Here is a 16,973-nt window from a genome sequence, read left to right as displayed (position 1 = left end):
CATCCCGGATGGCAGAATCTGTTTGTAGTTTCCCAGAAAGGAAGCATGAGTTGTTAGTACTTAAAACAAGCTAGCAAAAGCATGAACATGAGGTGAGCCTCCACCCTTAAAAAACAAACAAACAAACAAACAAAAACCCCGGAAAACAGTAGATGTGAATACCTGTACCTGCTTATCCTTCACGTATAATTGTTTATCTGTGCTTAAAGAGACGGGTGGCTTTAAGGATCAAAGACTGAGATGACTTTGGAGTTTGAATCTGCATCTGAGTATAGGTGAAGAAATAAACATGTCGAGTAAGGTGTTACCTATACTGCAAAGCCCTAATGCATCGAAGACTCTTCAACAAGCACTGTTTCCAGAGGACTTCAAGAGGATGGGAGGTGATGAGGTTACAGAAGTGGACAGCTGGCTTTACACCGGAGGAATAAGTGGTGATACTGGTGGCTGAGGGTGGTGACTAACAAGTTTGTGAATCTGGCCAGTTTTCACCTTTCATGGCTCCGAAGTATGTTGAACTGCTTCCATGTCGTTGAAGACTAGAGTCCGTGGGGTTGATTCTTCTCCTTACTGTGCAGGTCTGGTGTGCAGCCTTGGAGGGTTTAGAAGAGGTGAGTGGAAGAAAGACTCGCTCTGGACTTTCTCATCCTCTCTGGGCAGACAGACCAGGCAGCAGTGTAGTCAGGAATCCAGGAAACAGATGGTCGATGTTTTGAGAATTAAATATGGGAAGTAAAATTAGATTAAGCATATCCCAAGCCTGGATACCAGCCGCGGGGGCAGCTACATGAAGACAGACTCTGCCTCTTCTGCTGGAACAGCACCCACTTTCAGGCTGTGAAACACTCCCTGCCCCGCCTCCTGGCCTTCATCCCTACCAGGGGCCCTAGAATCAGCATCAGTGTGGTCCTGTGATCGGCTCCATGGAGCCCTGGGTACTTGGCTGCTCGCCGAGGCTGTGCATTTTCTCGGCCATCGCGCCTTCCATCTGCTCGCTGACCCGCTGAGAGCTCTCGGCATCTTTGTCTTACTTCCCTCTCCGCTCTCCCCTCCCGCCCAAGCCCTGATAGATTCCTTTTTCTGTAGCAAGTCAGATTTAATTCTCACCTTGTAAAAAACTTGTAGAAAATTAAGTACTCAGAATAGGAGAGAGAATCTTAGGGTAGAAAGAGGGCAGGCTTTGGAGTCAGACCTGGGTTTGGATTCCCAGCCTGCCATTTGCTGGTTGTATGACCTGTACCTTTAGTCACAGTTACATCTTCTCGTGAAGCCCCTCCCCCCCACTTCCAAGACTGACAGAGGACACTACCTGTGTCCCCGGGTTTCTGTCTTTAGCCTCATCCTCCCCAAACACCTACAGGGCCGTGCCATTCCTTTGCAGGTACTGTGCCCCATACCACCTGGCCAGCCGTCAGACGTCCTCTGTGGCCCTGTGCCTTCACCTCAGGATGTGGGGTTTGGAAACAGACAGAAGAGACCCACGTTGGCCTCTTAGCTCTGCCACCTAATCGTTGATAGCACCTTGGTGAGGTTAATTAATAACCCCGCTAAGACAAGTTTCCTCATCTATAAAACGGGATACTACGACTTAGGACACGGACACATTAGAATCAGTGTGCATTAATAAATGTCTGAGACTTTTTAGGGCTCTCGGTAAATGGCAGTTTTAAGTGCCAGGTTATGTTTTTGTCTATTAGTTTGTCTCCCACTGAGGCCACCAGGCAGGGACTGTGCTTACACACCCGTGCATTAGTTAGTCACCCAGGAATGTATATCAAAGTGGAGCCTTAGGCCAGCCTTGTCATTTTACAAATGAGGAAACTGGTCCTAAGAGGCCGACAGTCTTGCCTGTCTATAAAATAAAGCCAGCATTCTTCTCTTGGGTGTCAGTCATTCCTTTGTGTAATATCAGTTGAGTACTTTCTAATGTTCATCGCCAGGTTTGTCCTAGGCACCAGGTGTAGCAGTTAATCGGTTAAGGAAGGTTAACCAGTCACACAGATACAGAATTAGCACGGTCACGGTTTGCGTGAAGGGGGAGTAAAAGGTATAACGCATTGAGCAATGATTTAGTGAATGCGTATTATGTGTCAGGTATTGTGCTGGGTGCTAGATGTGCAAATCTGGGTATGGGGGCTGTGGTGGTGACCTGGGAACGCTCCTCTGAGAGAGTGACACTTAAGCTGAGGTCTGAAGGATGGCTAGGAGCTGGGCAGGTGAAGATGGACGTTGCAGTGCAAAGCCCTCCTAATTCTAGACTTAGCTTACTTGTGTGGCTTCATTGCCTGGCTTTGCTGTCCTCGGAAAACATCTGCATTCATCGCTTGCCACATTTTCCTTCTAGCATTTGAATTACTGATCTCATATTCTAATTGTTCTTGATTTCTTATGTCTTTCTAATAAAATGGGAAGCATCAAGTTCATTATGTATTTCTCCTGCCCTACACTTCACAACAAGCTTCCCTATTTCCTTTCCTCACCATCTTTGGTAGACATTTTGGTGCCCCATCCATAGCTCCTTGAAGGTCACCATTCCCTTTTATGCCGAAGGCTTTCTCCTCCATGTAGATGACACTGTGTTTGAGGGCTTTCTCTGGGCAGAGGTGCTAGGCAGTCAACATTCCTGCCCTTTCCCAGAAGCCGCCAACCAACGACTGACAGCAGTTGGTGGATTAATGCCCCAGCACCTGTGCCCTTGGCTGGGACCACTCTGGGGCAGGTGCCATATGCTTCCCTGGAGTGCCCTGCAGATTTGGAACCCAGTTAGTTGCCCATAGCGGTAATCTGCTTATTCACATACCCAAATTGGCTTCCTGCCCTTCCATGTCTCGCCTCCCTCTTTCCAGTACTTTTGAGATCACTTCCCAAATAAACTACTTTAGTTCATGTTCTCAGGATCTGCTTCTGGGGACCCCAAACTCGGGTAGAAGACAGTTTGGGGGTCTCAGTAAATCATACCAGGCAGCCCTTGTCCAAACCCTACTCCTACCGTGGGTGTTTTCACGTAGGTGAAAATTCCAAGCAGCATTGAAAAGAAAAGGTTACAAGAGGAAAATGTACAGATTTTATGGAGAAAGGAGAGGAATAGAGGCAAGAAAGAGAAAGTTTGACTCTCCACTGCTTGACCTCTTGGCATAAGTTATTTAATCTTCATAGTGAACAACTTTGCAAGATAAACCTTCTGATTCCCATTCCTACAGATGAAGAAACCGAGCCCCAGAGGGATTGAGTAACTTGCCTAAGGGCCTAAGGTTCGTAGTCTTGGAGGCAATGTAGTCGAATTCCAGTCGAAGCTGTGCTCCTTCCTCAATCCAGTAGTCCTTACACTTGTGACGGGGGTCAAGCACGTGGTGTCAGGATGGTCTGTGCCGATCATAGTAAAAATCTCAACATGTTAGGTTCGAAGTGACTAAGTGTGTGATTTTTTTTGCCGAATGAAATGCCAGCATCTGGTCTGTATACGCGAGAAGCAGCAGAGGTCAGGGAGTTAAGAAGAGTTAATGGAAGAAAAACTTTTCTCCAGTTTGGGGAGCAGGACAGGAGCCCTGTTGGAGAAGCTCTGTCCACACTGACCTTGGACCAGGAGCTGTGTGGCAGTGATGGAGGTTTGTTGGAGCTACCTGCCCAGAACATGGTCCAGGCTCAGCATGGATGATCTATCTGCCTTCCTCCATCTGCCCCTAGGTTTCAGAGCCTCAGTCAGTCCTTTATTTTATTCTCTAGAGAGGGAGGGGCAGGGGTTCATTGAGCAGCTGCATCTCTCCTCCTCATGTTTCCGTAGAGGCTACTTCCCTGACCACTGCTCCACCCCCATACCCTGCACAGCACAGCACAGCACCCTGAACCCTACCGCAGCCCATGGTGATACTTGCTTGGAATTTCCTGTTTATTTGTCTGTGTCTCTGAAAGTCTGAGCAGGCCATGCCTTGTTCATCTTTGTCTGTAGAACAGATCTCAGCATATAGGACATGTTCAATAAATATATGAATGGATGAATGTATCAGGCATTGTGTCCTTAGAATGCAAAGACTGTTTAAAAAAAGAAAAAAAAATCGGGTTCTCATTCTCAAGAACCCATGGCCTTGTGGGGGCCTACCCAGGTGAGTAAGCAAATAATGAAATCGTGGTTTAAAAAGCCACCTGTTCTTGGTGATGTCATGGGAAGCCGTCCATAGGAGTTGGGGCATTAATGGTCACTTGATGTTAAATTAATAGCAGTCGGGGGCGGGCACAGCATGTACAGAGGCATTGAGATGTGACGAAGGATGACTCATTCTGAGAATTCCAAGTAGCTCCAAATGGCTGGAGCATATTTCTAGATAATGAACCTAGAAAACTAAGTGGGGCACTGCCAGAAAGCTTTGAATTTCATGCTAAGCAGTATAGACTTTAGGCTGAATATTCAAGGGACACCACTGAAGGGTCTCATTGAGGGATGGGCACGGACGTTTTCCAAAGATTGCCCAGGAATAGGAGAAAAGAGTCGGACTGCCATGTTTATCACTCTCCTCCATGCTCTCTCCAGCTCTCCATCGTGTTCTCCACAGAGCCTGGTGTAATGTCCGTGTTCAGTAAACACTGACACCTTTTAAATGGGGAGGTGGGAGTGTTAGGGTTCTCCAGTGACACTGAACAAATAGGAGATATAGGGAGATTTATTAATAAGGGATTGGCTTGCGCAGTGCTGGAAGCTGAAAAGTCCCAAGATCTTCAGTCCCAAAGACCTGAGACCCCGAAGAGCAGGTGGTACAAGTTTCAATCCAGGTCTGAAGGCAGGAGGAGACCCAGGTCCCGGCTCAGAGACAGGAGAGAGAGACAGTTCTCCGTTCATCAGCCTTTTGGTCTAACCTGGCCTTGGATTGGATGAGGCAAGCCCACAACAGGGGAAGGCAATCTGCTTTTCTCAGTCCATTGATCAAATGTTCATCTCATCCTGAAACACCCTCACAGAGACGCCCAGAATAGTGTTCAACCAAAATATCTGGGCAGCCCCTGACCCAGTCAAGTTGATACTAAAATTAACCATCACAGAGAAGAGAGGATAGCACTAGAATTGGTGTAGCAGGTGGCTTGGAGGTAGAGAGAGACTGAGAAGGCAAGTTATTGAACTCATCTAACCACTCTAAATCTAATCTAAATCACTCAGTATTTCTTCGGTGCGTACTTATTTCCTTCTAGGCCATTATCATGTTAACCCGATCTTGTGGGTTAATCTGTACATTCGTATGTGAGAGTTTAATACTTGTTGAATAGCTGTTTAGAGTTTGCTTTTATAAGACTAAGAAAACTGGTTTTCCTGCATCCACCTTTTTCTCCCTCCAGTTTATTCTGTACACAGCAGCCAGAGTGATCCTTTTAAAACCTCCGTGAGATGCCGTCATTCCTGTGCTCAGAACCCCCTTCAGAGTCAAAGCTGAGGCTCCTCAAGCCCTGTCTGACCCGGCCCCGCCTCACCCCTCTGACCTCTTCCATCATTCCCACAACTTGCTCACTCTGTTCTACACTGGCCTCCTTGCTGTTCCTTAAAACAGACATGCTGTTCCTGCACCTCGAACACACCCCAGAGACTCACAAGGCTGGCCCCCTCTCTGTTCAGCCTTTGCTCAGCGATCACCGGCTCGGTAAGGTCTTCCCTGGCCACTGTGCTCAGACTTTGACAACTGGCCCCCGTATTCCCCATCCTGTCCTCTATCCCACATAAGTTTTCTGCATAGCACTAATCAATTTGAACATATCATGTACTTTTTAACATATTGAACAATTTTTAGCATATCATCTAATATCACGTGATCATTTCCTCCCGCCGGAATGTAAGTTCCATGAAAAAGTATTCTGTCTGTCTTGTTTTCTGCTTTCGCCCCAACACCTGAAATGATCCCTGGCTTCAGAGTTAAGTGCTCAGTACATATTTGTTGAATTAATAGATGGGAACACCTTTTTGATATTGCACTTGTAGGTAAATTGACTTCTGAGTGCTTTCTGTAAACCTGAAAGAAGAGGGAGAAAGGTTCGTTTTGCCTTTTAAATAAGGTCACTACTTGATAAATCCACCACTGAATCCACTTCAGAGAGAAGTGAGGCGTTCCTTAGCAACCAAAAGCATCGTGATGTCTTAGACATTGCTGTCTGAGATCTGAGCGGCGTGGGACTTGCTGTGAACCACTGTTAGTATCGTTCTTGCCTAAGACTGGCTGGTGGGCACTGAAGAGAAGACTGTTATGAAAAGTATTCTTGATGTTCTCTTTTCTCCTTTGCTGAAAAAGTATGGTACCCACTTCAGGGTACATAGACAGTGGGTAAACAGAAAAACATTTGTGAGGATGAGGAATTCATTTAGCATTAAATTCCCCTGTTTAAGCTACGTGTTGTATATGCTTTAAGTGCATGAAAAGGTTCAGTAAACTTGATAGGGCAAAAGAATCGTGATGGGAAGACACTTTTTCTTTTTTTTTTCCCCCTCAAAGGTGTTTCATGGGACTCCCTTCCAGACGAGCTGCTCTTAGGAATCTTCTCCTGTCTGTGCCTCCCTGAACTTCTGAAAGTCTCCAGTGTTTGTAAGAGATGGTATCATCTAGCGTAAGTATTTTTCACCCCTTCTGCTATATGTGGATGAGGAGAAAAGAAGGGTTATTTATTTATTCATTTGGGTCTGCTGAAACTGAAAACCAAGAAAAATATAGCAGCACAAAGCAGACTAGGTATCTTCTCCCTTTTATTAATAATCAGTGTCTTATTTCAGAGTGAAGAGAGGGAGCTACCGGAAGTGACTTACCCCATTTCTGAAAACCTCCTTTCCCTGTATTCAGTGTAACCCGTGTTTATTGGGCAACGTACCGAGAGTGAGGGGAGTGATGGGCGTGCGTGAAGGCATAGCTGCTGCCCACCCGCCGGCTGGGCTGGGCAGTGAGTGCAGTGAGAGAGAACTCGAGGATCTGGCATTAGACCTGAGTGGGAAGCCAGCCTCTGCCGCTTAGGCTTTGGGGGAACCTGAGCGAGGTTCTTGACACTTCTGAGCTTCAGTTCCCCCCCCCATATGTTAAATGGGGGTGACGGTACCTTCAGGACAGCGCCGCTGTGAGGATGCGGTATAAAGATGCCAGGGCAGTGCTCAGCTCGTAGAAACGTTCAGCGCGTGGCAACCGACAGTTGTTGGGGTTTTTGTTGGTTCAGGGGCAGCACTTTTCAGGTGTGGACGGTGAGCTGCACAGGGGGAGTCTTGGTGAGCTGGGATGGCAGTAACGGGCCAGAAGCGGGGAGGAAATGACTGCCTTTCCATCTTCACCTTTTCTCCTACCCATTAACCTCTGGCCATGCTTCGCTTTGTGCTTCAAGGCCATCTGTCTCTCTTCTCCCTCCACACATCTAGGACTCTCGTTGTGAGACAGCAGGAGCCCCTACCCTTCCCATTTACGGGTGTGCTGGAAATAAGACACTCTAGGTATTTACAGGCGTGGGCTACAGTCGTCCCTTGGTATCCTCTGGGTATTGGTTCCAGGACCTCCTGTGGATACCAAAATCCACAGATGCTCAAGTCCCTTATATAAAATGGCGTAGGACAGTCTGTCTCTGTATCCGGGGATGTGTGGTTGCTTGAATCCGCGAATGCAGAACCCGTGGATAGGGAGGGCTGACTGTATCTGCTTAGAAGAGCCACGGAGAGGTCTGCCCACCTGGAATACTGGAGCAGGTAAATGGTGGTTGACTTTCACTTATCCCCGCCCAAGTGACCCCATCTTGATTTTCTTTTTCCGCCGGCTGTCTTCTCCATGCAGAGTCTATACATCTTCATTTCAACTGTCGTAAAAGTTATAACTGACATTTATTAGGCACTTGTTATATGCCAGGCACTGCAGTCCTACCTTCTTAATAATAGAGGTTGAATAACATGTTGACAATTTGTGTAGAATTATTTCGAAGCTCTAGCCAGTGGTCTGCAAGCAGTATTAAAAAGTAAAATTCTTGTAGATATTTAAAATGTCTCCTCATGGGCTTGATCTCATGTTTTTGTTAAATTGAATTAATCTCTGGGTATTAAAGCTTTATCGTGTTTCGTGCATTTTGGTACCTCGTTTTTGCTTCAGAAACACTATCCAAAATCTAAATATTTTTACTTTTTTCCTTCCCATTAGTTCATATGTATATACCTATATTTTTGTGCGTATATATATATTTTAAGCTTTTAAGATATTGTAAAACAGAGCTGAACTATGACTTTTTCCTAATAGATATCTGATAACTCTGTCTCATAATAAAGTGGTAAAAACTTTCCTTCTTTCAGGTACATTTACACGTTCGTTAGGGTAATAGAGGTAGCCTGTTCACGCTTCTCAAGTGGGATCGTTTGGGCCATTTTGAACCTATCTACTCGTTCGGTAATCAGTTGAGTGATTTGAACAATCATTTTTAAAGTTATCGAGTTGATTCGAACCCTGCAATTGTATTCTCTGGTTCTAGATCATTGCATTGCACCTGATAGCATTGAACCAGCTAAATTGGAAATCCATATAAAGAGGAAGATAAAAGCTTATGCGTGATAGGACCAAGAGCTATTCAAAAATGCCTTAAAAATATCATAGGTAATTGTGGAGTCAAAAACAAAGGTGCCTTCGGAATTTGCTTCAAGGCAATTTAGTGGCCGTGTCCTCACGTTAGTAACGGTGTCGAGGGCCTCCAGTAACCAGTGTCCCGGCTTACCAAACACAGCACCTCCTCTTTCCCAGGTTCGACGAGTCTCTCTGGCAGACCTTAGACCTCACGGGCAGAAACCTCCACCCAGACGTGGTTGGTCGGCTGCTGTCTCGAGGGGTGGTTGCCTTCCGCTGCCCACGATCGTTTATGGACCAACCGTTTGTTGAACGTTTCAGGTAAGAAAGGAAAATTCCTGGAAAATCTTGGGTTGGAAAACAGATCAAAATGTCTTTTTTCCTATATTCAGCTGTATGCCCTATGGCAGGTCACCTGTGCATAATGGAGAGTTAGTTGCATATCTTGCCGCGTAACCTTTGTGTTGAAACATGGCACAGGTTTCAGTGACATCATTCCCATTTTAACGCAGGGTTGCTCTTGGGCTCTTCCCAGGGTCTTAGATGTACTTGGGGTCCTCAGTAGATGGGTGTCCGGAGTCCCATGAGGCAGGAGCTAAGCAGAGCCCTCACCAACAGATGCAAGGCAGCCCAGCTATTTCCCCACTGCCCATTTCTGATCAAGAAAAAATGTGAGGCATCCTTTCAGGCTTTGTTACTCTTGAGTTTCTGATCCTATTGTGGACAAATTTGCATCTGGAAAAAAAAGGCCCTCTTTTGGTGTGTGTGTGGTTTTTTTTTTTTTTGCGTTACGCGGGCCTCTCACTGTCGTGGCCCCTCCCGCTGCGGAGCACAGGCTCCTCCGAACGCGCAGGCTCAGCGGCCATGGCTCACGGGCCCAGCCACTCCGCAGCATGTAGGATCTTCCCGGACCGGGGCATGAACTCGTGTCCCCTGCATCGTCAGGCGGACTCTCAGCCACTGCACCACCAGGGAAGCCCGGCATAACCTTTTTGTCATCCACATCCAGCTCCTTCTCACGGTGCCCATTAATTAATTTTCTACGTGGGACTATATTGGCACAACATCTGGACTTGGCAAAAATGCTCGTGAATTTTAAAACAAACGAGTGTGGGAATTAGCTAGTAGCAACTTATTTTATGACCAAAACTATAGCTAATATTTGAAATGAGTATTTAGGGTCTTGTCTGTGATGGACTGCCCAGGTGGGGAGGAGAAGGGTCGGATGTGATCTGGATTTGCTGGTGTGAGCCACCTTGTGGAACCTCTTTTTATTCCTTCTGTGTTCAGCCCTTTTCGTGTACAGCACATGGACCTGTCGAACTCGGTGATCGATGTGTCTACCCTCCACGGCCTTCTGTCTCACTGCTCCAAGTTGCAGAATCTCAGTCTAGAAGGCCTACGGCTTTCAGATCCCATTGTCAAGTGAGTGGCAGCCAGGAGCGTGTCACAAAGGCAGTTGTTTTGTTAATTTTGTTTCCTGAGTGTACCTGGGGTGTCCTGTCCATATCCAGATGGACTCAGAAAATATCCAGTGCAGTGTACCAGCTTCTGCAAAACTTTCCAGGACTCACCTAGGCAATCAAAGTTTGCATGCTAACTATATTGCCAGGGCTCGTGCTAGGTTCTAGACATACAGGGATGAATCAAGGCATGGTCCCTCCCTCATTCATGGGAGAAACAAGTAATTACAGTGCTGTGTGTTTGTTAGGTACGTTGGTGAATGTGTGGCAACACACAGAGACCTAATTAAATTTCGAGAAGGCAGCCTTCTCAGAGGAAGTGACTCTTAAGCTGAGTATTGAAAATACATAGGTAGGAGTTCTCCCCCACGATATGGGGAAGGAAGCAGTCTGGTTGGGTCTAAACTCTGAAGTGGTCGGGAATTGCTGGAGCGTGGGGCTCAGTGAGGGAGATGACAGGTGAGGGTGGTCAGAGACCAGATCATAGTGGAGTGGGCCCCTGCCACGCTGGAAGAAATCTGGATTCTGTTGTGCGCTGTGAAGAAGGAAGTGTGGTGAGGAGAGGAGAGTGGTTCTGAGGATGGAAGGAACATGTCAGAGTTGAATTTGAGAAAATTAACTCACTGGGCATCTCAGAGGGTCAGTCAGACATAAAAGAAACTAGATTAGTTAAGATACTATTGTATTCATTCAGGTAAGAAATGATGATACCTGATGGGAAAAAATAGATAATGATAATAATAGCAGCTAACATTTATTGAGCACGTACCATGTGCCAGATACTAGATTCTTTAGAGATATTCTGATTTAATCCTCACAGCAACCCCATGAAGCATGTTCTTATTGTTCCCTTTTTACAGATGTGGAAACTGAGGAACAGAGAGGCTGAATAACTTGTCCAAAGTCACACAGTTAGTAGGTGGCAGAACCAAGATTTGAACCTGGCAATATAGTATGATTCCAGAACTCTCACTCTTAATCACTATTTCACTAACATGAGGCATTTGGGAATGTAGAGGAGAGGGCAAGATTGAAAGAACCTAGTGACTTTATAAGTAGAAGTTTACCAATTGTGGGTGAAATGGAAAAATGTTTATTTCATTGCTGGGTTGTTTTTTTGTTTTTGTTTTTTTTAAAGTACATTGATCCGTGTTTGTTGTGGACTGACTCTCTGTGCCAGGCACTATTAAGGCCTTTATTACATTATATCATTTAATTTTAACAACCCTACCAAAAAGGTACTGATCTTGCCATTTCACAGATGATAATAAACGAAGGCAAAACGTCCTGCTTGGTGTCATCCAGATAGTAAGATGTGAATTTAAACTCACTTCTGACTCAGAGGCCTGTGTGCTTTTAACTATCTCACTTAGCCTCGTGCTTGTTGACTGAGTGAGTGTCTTGTTGGTGTTCTTATGACTTTGTCTTCTTTCTCCAGCAATCTTGCTCAGAACACAAATTTAGTGCGATTAAACCTTTCTGGGTGTTCTGGATTCTCTGAATCTGCCCTGAAGACTTTGCTGAGCAGCTGTTGCAGGTAGGAGAGATTTGAGATTTTGATTATAGAACTGTTGTTTCACATCAGAATAGAATCAAGGAAAAATTTTAAGCTATACCTAACTCTCCAAGCTCTTGATTTGGATAATGCAATGCCTTTTGCCCTCCAAACTTTCCAGCCAAACTCAGAAGCCAAATCGATTAAGTTTCCAAAGGATACTTGTGTAGTGATCCCTTTTTTTTCTGTGACTATTAAAATACAGAAAATGTAGTAGTGTGTTTATTAACAATATGTACAAACAGTATCTGTTTATACCTGACTTTACGGTCAGGCGTTTTTCCCTATAATATCTGTAGACCTAACAACAGTTTGGATTAAATTTGTTATTGCAAAATACACCATGAATTTGGGTGATTCCATTAAAAACATCTTTTATATTATGTAGTAATATCAGTATATAAATAAGGTTACAGAGTTATAGAAATTAATAAGTGAGGGGGGACATGGTTCACAGAATACCCAGTACTGTGTGTGTGTGTCTGTGTCTGTGTCCTTTTTACTGTCTCTTGGTCTCTGTGCTAATAACATTGTACTTATTTCTACTTAATGATCTGTTGAAAGTAGATTGCCTTTGGCTAAGAATGTTATCAATGAGATAAAATGGTAGCCCTACATTTTCTCAGCAGTGCCAGGATTGGGATGTATAGTTTAATGGTTGGACTCTTTCTCTGAAGCCCTCATTTGCTCAGTTAGCAGAGGCCCAATAAGGTAAAGTGGATTTTTGTAATGTCGGCATCTCTTGATTAGGAATCCCCGGTACAATCCAACAGTTTTTTAAAGCATCTCGGGCGCTTGCTCATACTGTGTAGTTGTTTGCTAATAACCCGGGTGATTGAGAAAGAAAGCATAGAGACTAGAATTTTTCCATCTAGTCCTGCAATGAGGTTTGAGCAGGAGAGGAGAGCGCTTCCCTCCTCTTCCAGAAGGGGGCAGCATTCACTAGGCCCTTGGCTCACATCCCCTGGCAAGTTTCTGGAACACACTGGAACAAGATGGGAGAAAGCAGTTTCAGGTGAGCGAATGTAGCTGCTTAGAGGAGCAGAGGTTCTGTGCAGAAAATGGTAAGGAATCGATGGCTTTGTATATTCTTGGTTTGCAGCTTTAGGCGGTGCTACGTCGAGAACTCATTCTGGGTAACGGTTTCATGCTTTCCTTATCACCCCTCTTGTGTGCAGATTGGATGAACTGAACCTCTCCTGGTGCTATGAATTCACTGAAAAGCATGTGCAGGTGGCTGTCGCACACGTGTCAGAGACTGTCACCCAGCTGAATCTCAGCGGGTACCGAAAGAATCTGCAGAGATCGGGTAAGACCTGCCGGGCTGCCGGCCCCTTAACCACAGCAGCCACGACAATAACAGCAGGTTTGATTTCTCGAGCATCTCCTAGGCGTGGTCCTCCATAAGTTGTCTCATTTAATCCAGCGCATGTGTTCCTATTCCTATTTTTCAGATGAGGTAGCAGCTGGCTGATCAGAAGGGTCAGGTAAATGCCAACAGCTAGTGGGTAGCAGGGTTGGAATCCAGAATCTGAAAGTGGAAACCTTTATCCTTTAAAGCAATTTATGTTTAAGCAGAAGAAGTTCTTTTCATTAACTAAATTGTTAGGTAAAACCCCAACATAAAAATCGATCGGTGCAGCGTTTGATCAGTATTAAGCTGTGGTTCTCAACTGGGGATAATTTTGCCTGCAAGGGGACATTTGGCGAAGTCTGGAGACATTTTTGACTCTCACGGCTGCAGGGGTGTTACTGGCATCTGGTGGGTAGAAGCCAGGAATGCTGGTGAACAAGGCACAGGATGGCAGACTAACACACCAAAAAGAATCTGGTCCTAAATTTCAGTAGCACCAAGGTTGAAAACCCTGTTTATAAACCCTCTTTCATATTTATAACTAACTCCTCTCAATTCAGTCTAAGAAGGCAATGAGGCTTTTTAGACAAACACAGACTTGAAATCAGGGGTAATGTGTGACAAAGTCTTTATAAGCCTCAACGTTCAGTTATGCTTTGTCTTATTTGTCTAATATTGACAGAATCTTAATTTGCAAAGATAAGTTTTTGCAAATGGCAAGGTTTTTTTTTTATTAAAGTGTAATTGATATATAATATTATATAAGTTACAGGTATACAACAGAGTGATTCACAATTTTTAAAGGTTATACTACTTTTATAGTTATTATAAAATATTGGCTATATTCCCCATGTTGTACAATATATCCTTATAGCTTATTTTATACCTAACAGTTTGTACCTCTTCATCTCCTACCCCTGTATCGCCCCTCGTCTCTTCTTCTCCCCACTGGCCACCACTAGTTTGTTCTCTATATCTGTGAGTCTGCCTCTTTTTTGTTATATTCACTAGTTTGTTGTATTTTTTAGATTCCTCACATAAGTGATAGCATACAGTAGTTATCTTTCTCTGTCTGACTTATTTCACTTAGCATTTTAACAGTTCCCTTCATGATCTCGGGCTGTGGGCTGCACAGAGCCTAGTTAAGCCAGCCACATATCTCAAGCCCTACCCTCGTGTCTTGATGGTGGTGTCAGCTCATCTAAGTGTTTTTATTTATTATAGTTTTTAATATACTTAAAAAGATTTGAACCAAACATTTGCAGAATGTGTCTAACAGAAAAATGTTCTGTTCTACATTTTTTCCCTTTAAACACAATTTTAAGTCTGGTTATAGTATTATATAGTCATTCTCAAATATACCCAAAACATGTAAAAACACAAAAACAAATCAATAATCCCGCTAACATTTTGCCAGTCTTTTTTCCTGTTAAAAAGTGTTTTTTTAAAAAGTGTTTTTTTTAATGGGACATGGTGTATGGAATTCTTTGTAACGTTTTTATTTCAGGTAACCCCATTTTAGTCGCTACACAAATGTCATTTTCAGTGGCTGTGTGATATTCCATCAAATATATTTGTGTTGATTCACTCATAACTTATTCCGTTGATCTCCTTGTAATGAGTGTTTAGAATCTTTGCAGTTTTTCCCTTTTTTTTTTTTTTTTTTTTGCGGTACGCGGGCCTCTCACTGCCGTGGCCTCTCCCGCTGCGGAGCACAGGCTCTGGACGCACAGGCTCAGCGGCCATGGCTCACGGGCCCAGCCGCTCCGCGGCGTGTGGGATCTTCCCGGACCGGGGCATGAACCCGTGTCCCCTGCATCGGCAGGCGGACTCTCAACCACTGCGCCACCAGGGAAGCCCAGTTTTTCCCTTTTATAAACAACTTTGTACGGACAGAAGTGAACCTTTGAGTGCATTTCTAAGTGGAATTGCCAGCTCAGGGATTAGGTTCCGTTCTCAAGTTTTGGATAGTTATTGCCAAGTGGCCTTCCAAGGATTTTAAACTCCCACCAGTGAGCATCCTCTTCACAGTGAATCCCACCCCTGGTTCTTCCCTCTTCATCCCCAAGAGAAGACAGTGCGCTATGTACATTTCTGCCCATATCTGAATTTCCCACTTCTTTACTGAGAGTTTTTCTGTAATGAACCAAGGTTCTGGGGGCAAGGTCGAGAACCTCTGCTGTAGGCAGACTGCTGTAAACTGTGTCCAAGTTTGGCTTAAAACCCTTTCCTTTGTTCCTCTGAAAAAGAACAAATCGCCTTTTTACTGAGTTTTGGCAGGAATAATAGGTGGTAAAATCCTGCTTGCTAGACACATTCAGGGCAAGGACACAGACGTGGAGTAGAAGTTGAGGTGTTAGTTTCCTTAATTATACAGTGGGAGTCAAAGATTTTTAAATGGATGTCTTTAGCAGTGGCACACACTATTCCATTGTTTAGATGGTAATACAGATTTTGTATTTTAGCTCCAAGACAGACTGGTGCCAGACCTCCTGGGGTCAAGTACCCACTCTGCCATTTGCTGGGGAGCCTTGAGCAAGTCACTTAACCTTTCTGTTCCTCCATTTCTCATCAATAAAATGGAGATAACAGAACCCACCTCTTAGAGTAAGGAATAAATGGGTTAATACGTGTACAGGATGTTGAATTATTCTTGGCACATAATGAGAGATCAGTAACGGTTGCCTGTTGATTTTTTTTTTTATTATTATTTTTTGCGGTAGGCGGGCCTCTCACTGTTGTGGCCTCTCCCGTGGCGGAGCACAGGCTCCGGACGCGCAGGCTCAGTGGCCATGGCTCACGGGCCTAGCCGCTCCACGGCATGTGGGATCTTCCCGGACCGGGGCACGAACCCGTGTCCCCTGCATCAGCAGGTGGCCTCTCAACCACTGCACCACCTGGGAAGCCCACCTGTTGATGTTTTCATTCTCTACCCAGATGAGCACTGAATGAGGTTTGGAGGACCTAGCTTTTGGTCTTGGATTTACTTGGACTTCTCTAGCTAGAATTGTCTCTCTTTTAAAATGACAGGTTAGATTAGGTGGTTTCTAAGATCCCTTCTAACTCAAGTGAAATGAAGGAGACAGTGAAGAGGAATCTTGGCAGGGACTGCTGTTTACTAACTCTTCCCACCGAGGGAAGACCGTGGCTTCAACAAGAGCTGGAGACAGAGACTGACCAGTTTTATCCCCCAAGGTTTCGTTCTTTCCCAGGTGGTGGCAAAATAAGATTGTATCTGGTTGTGGGTTTTGTGGGTGGCTGGCTGGCTGGCGAGGTGATGGGTCACTTAAAATTGTGTGTGCACTTCTTTATTTTTTAGTGACAAATGAGGCAAATTTATTCCAATTTATTGAGCCCCTATAATGCGTAAAGCCCTGTTCAGACTTGGGAGGCGTGGCCTTGAACAGAACAGAGAAAGTCATCCTTGTGAAGCTTCCATTCTGGTGGGGAAGGCAGACAATCAACAAGGAATTAAATGTGATAAAAGGAGGTGAAAATGCAAGGAGGAAGAATTTAAAACAGAGTGCTTAGGTGGAGTGTGGCGGGTAGGGGGCTCTTTTCAGATGGAATGGTCAAAGAGAAGGCCTCCCTGAGGAAGTGACACTTGAGCACAGACCTGAAGGAGTGAGCCGTGTAGATATGTAAGCAAAGAACATTCTAGAACTAAGGACCAACAAGTGCCTTTGGAGGAAAGTCACACATGCTACTTTGTAATCAGAAAATGAATCAATAAATGTTATTTATTTTTTAAAATAGACAAACTTTATTAATGTGTGAGGTTTTTTTTCCTCTCGGTTTGGGAGCCAGTGAGGGGGGAGGCAAGGAGGACCATGGTAGGAGCTGAGATAGCTGGGGCATGCTCTCTAAGCCAGGGCAAAAGCTCTGTTTCCATTTTTTTTCTTGAGTAAGATGGGAAGCCATTGGAGTGTTTTGAGCAGGAGTGAAATGATCTGACTCACCTTTGAAGTCTCCTTCTGGTGCTGTGCTGGGAAAAGGCTGCTGGAGACTAGGGTGGTAACATTTGAGGAAGTAAGAAGTGATCCGATTTCAGACACAGT

General features: G+C 44.8%; 1 protein-coding gene across 3 annotated transcripts in view; it reads left to right on the top strand.

Moving 5' to 3' along the window:
* Positions 1-16,973, top strand: part of SKP2 (S-phase kinase associated protein 2) — a 32,264-nt gene that overhangs the window by 5,209 nt on the left and 10,082 nt on the right. For 2 of the 3 annotated variants that reach the window (XM_032628632.1, XM_032628633.1), the window contains exons 3-7: positions 6,465-6,576; positions 8,721-8,864; positions 9,834-9,968; positions 11,445-11,543; positions 12,740-12,870. In XM_032628632.1, coding sequence (XP_032484523.1) covers positions 6,465-6,576; positions 8,721-8,864; positions 9,834-9,968; positions 11,445-11,543; positions 12,740-12,870 — 621 coding nt within the window. The remainder of the gene's footprint in view (positions 1-6,464; positions 6,577-8,720; positions 8,865-9,833; positions 9,969-11,444; positions 11,544-12,739; positions 12,871-16,973) is intronic. The other variant, XM_032628635.1, reaches the window with a different exon arrangement.

Source organism: Phocoena sinus, chromosome 3 (genome assembly GCF_008692025.1).
Source record: "Phocoena sinus isolate mPhoSin1 chromosome 3, mPhoSin1.pri, whole genome shotgun sequence".
In the NCBI taxonomy this organism is placed as follows: Eukaryota; Metazoa; Chordata; class Mammalia; order Artiodactyla; family Phocoenidae; genus Phocoena; species Phocoena sinus.
This window is presented reverse-complemented; position numbering and strand designations above follow the sequence as displayed.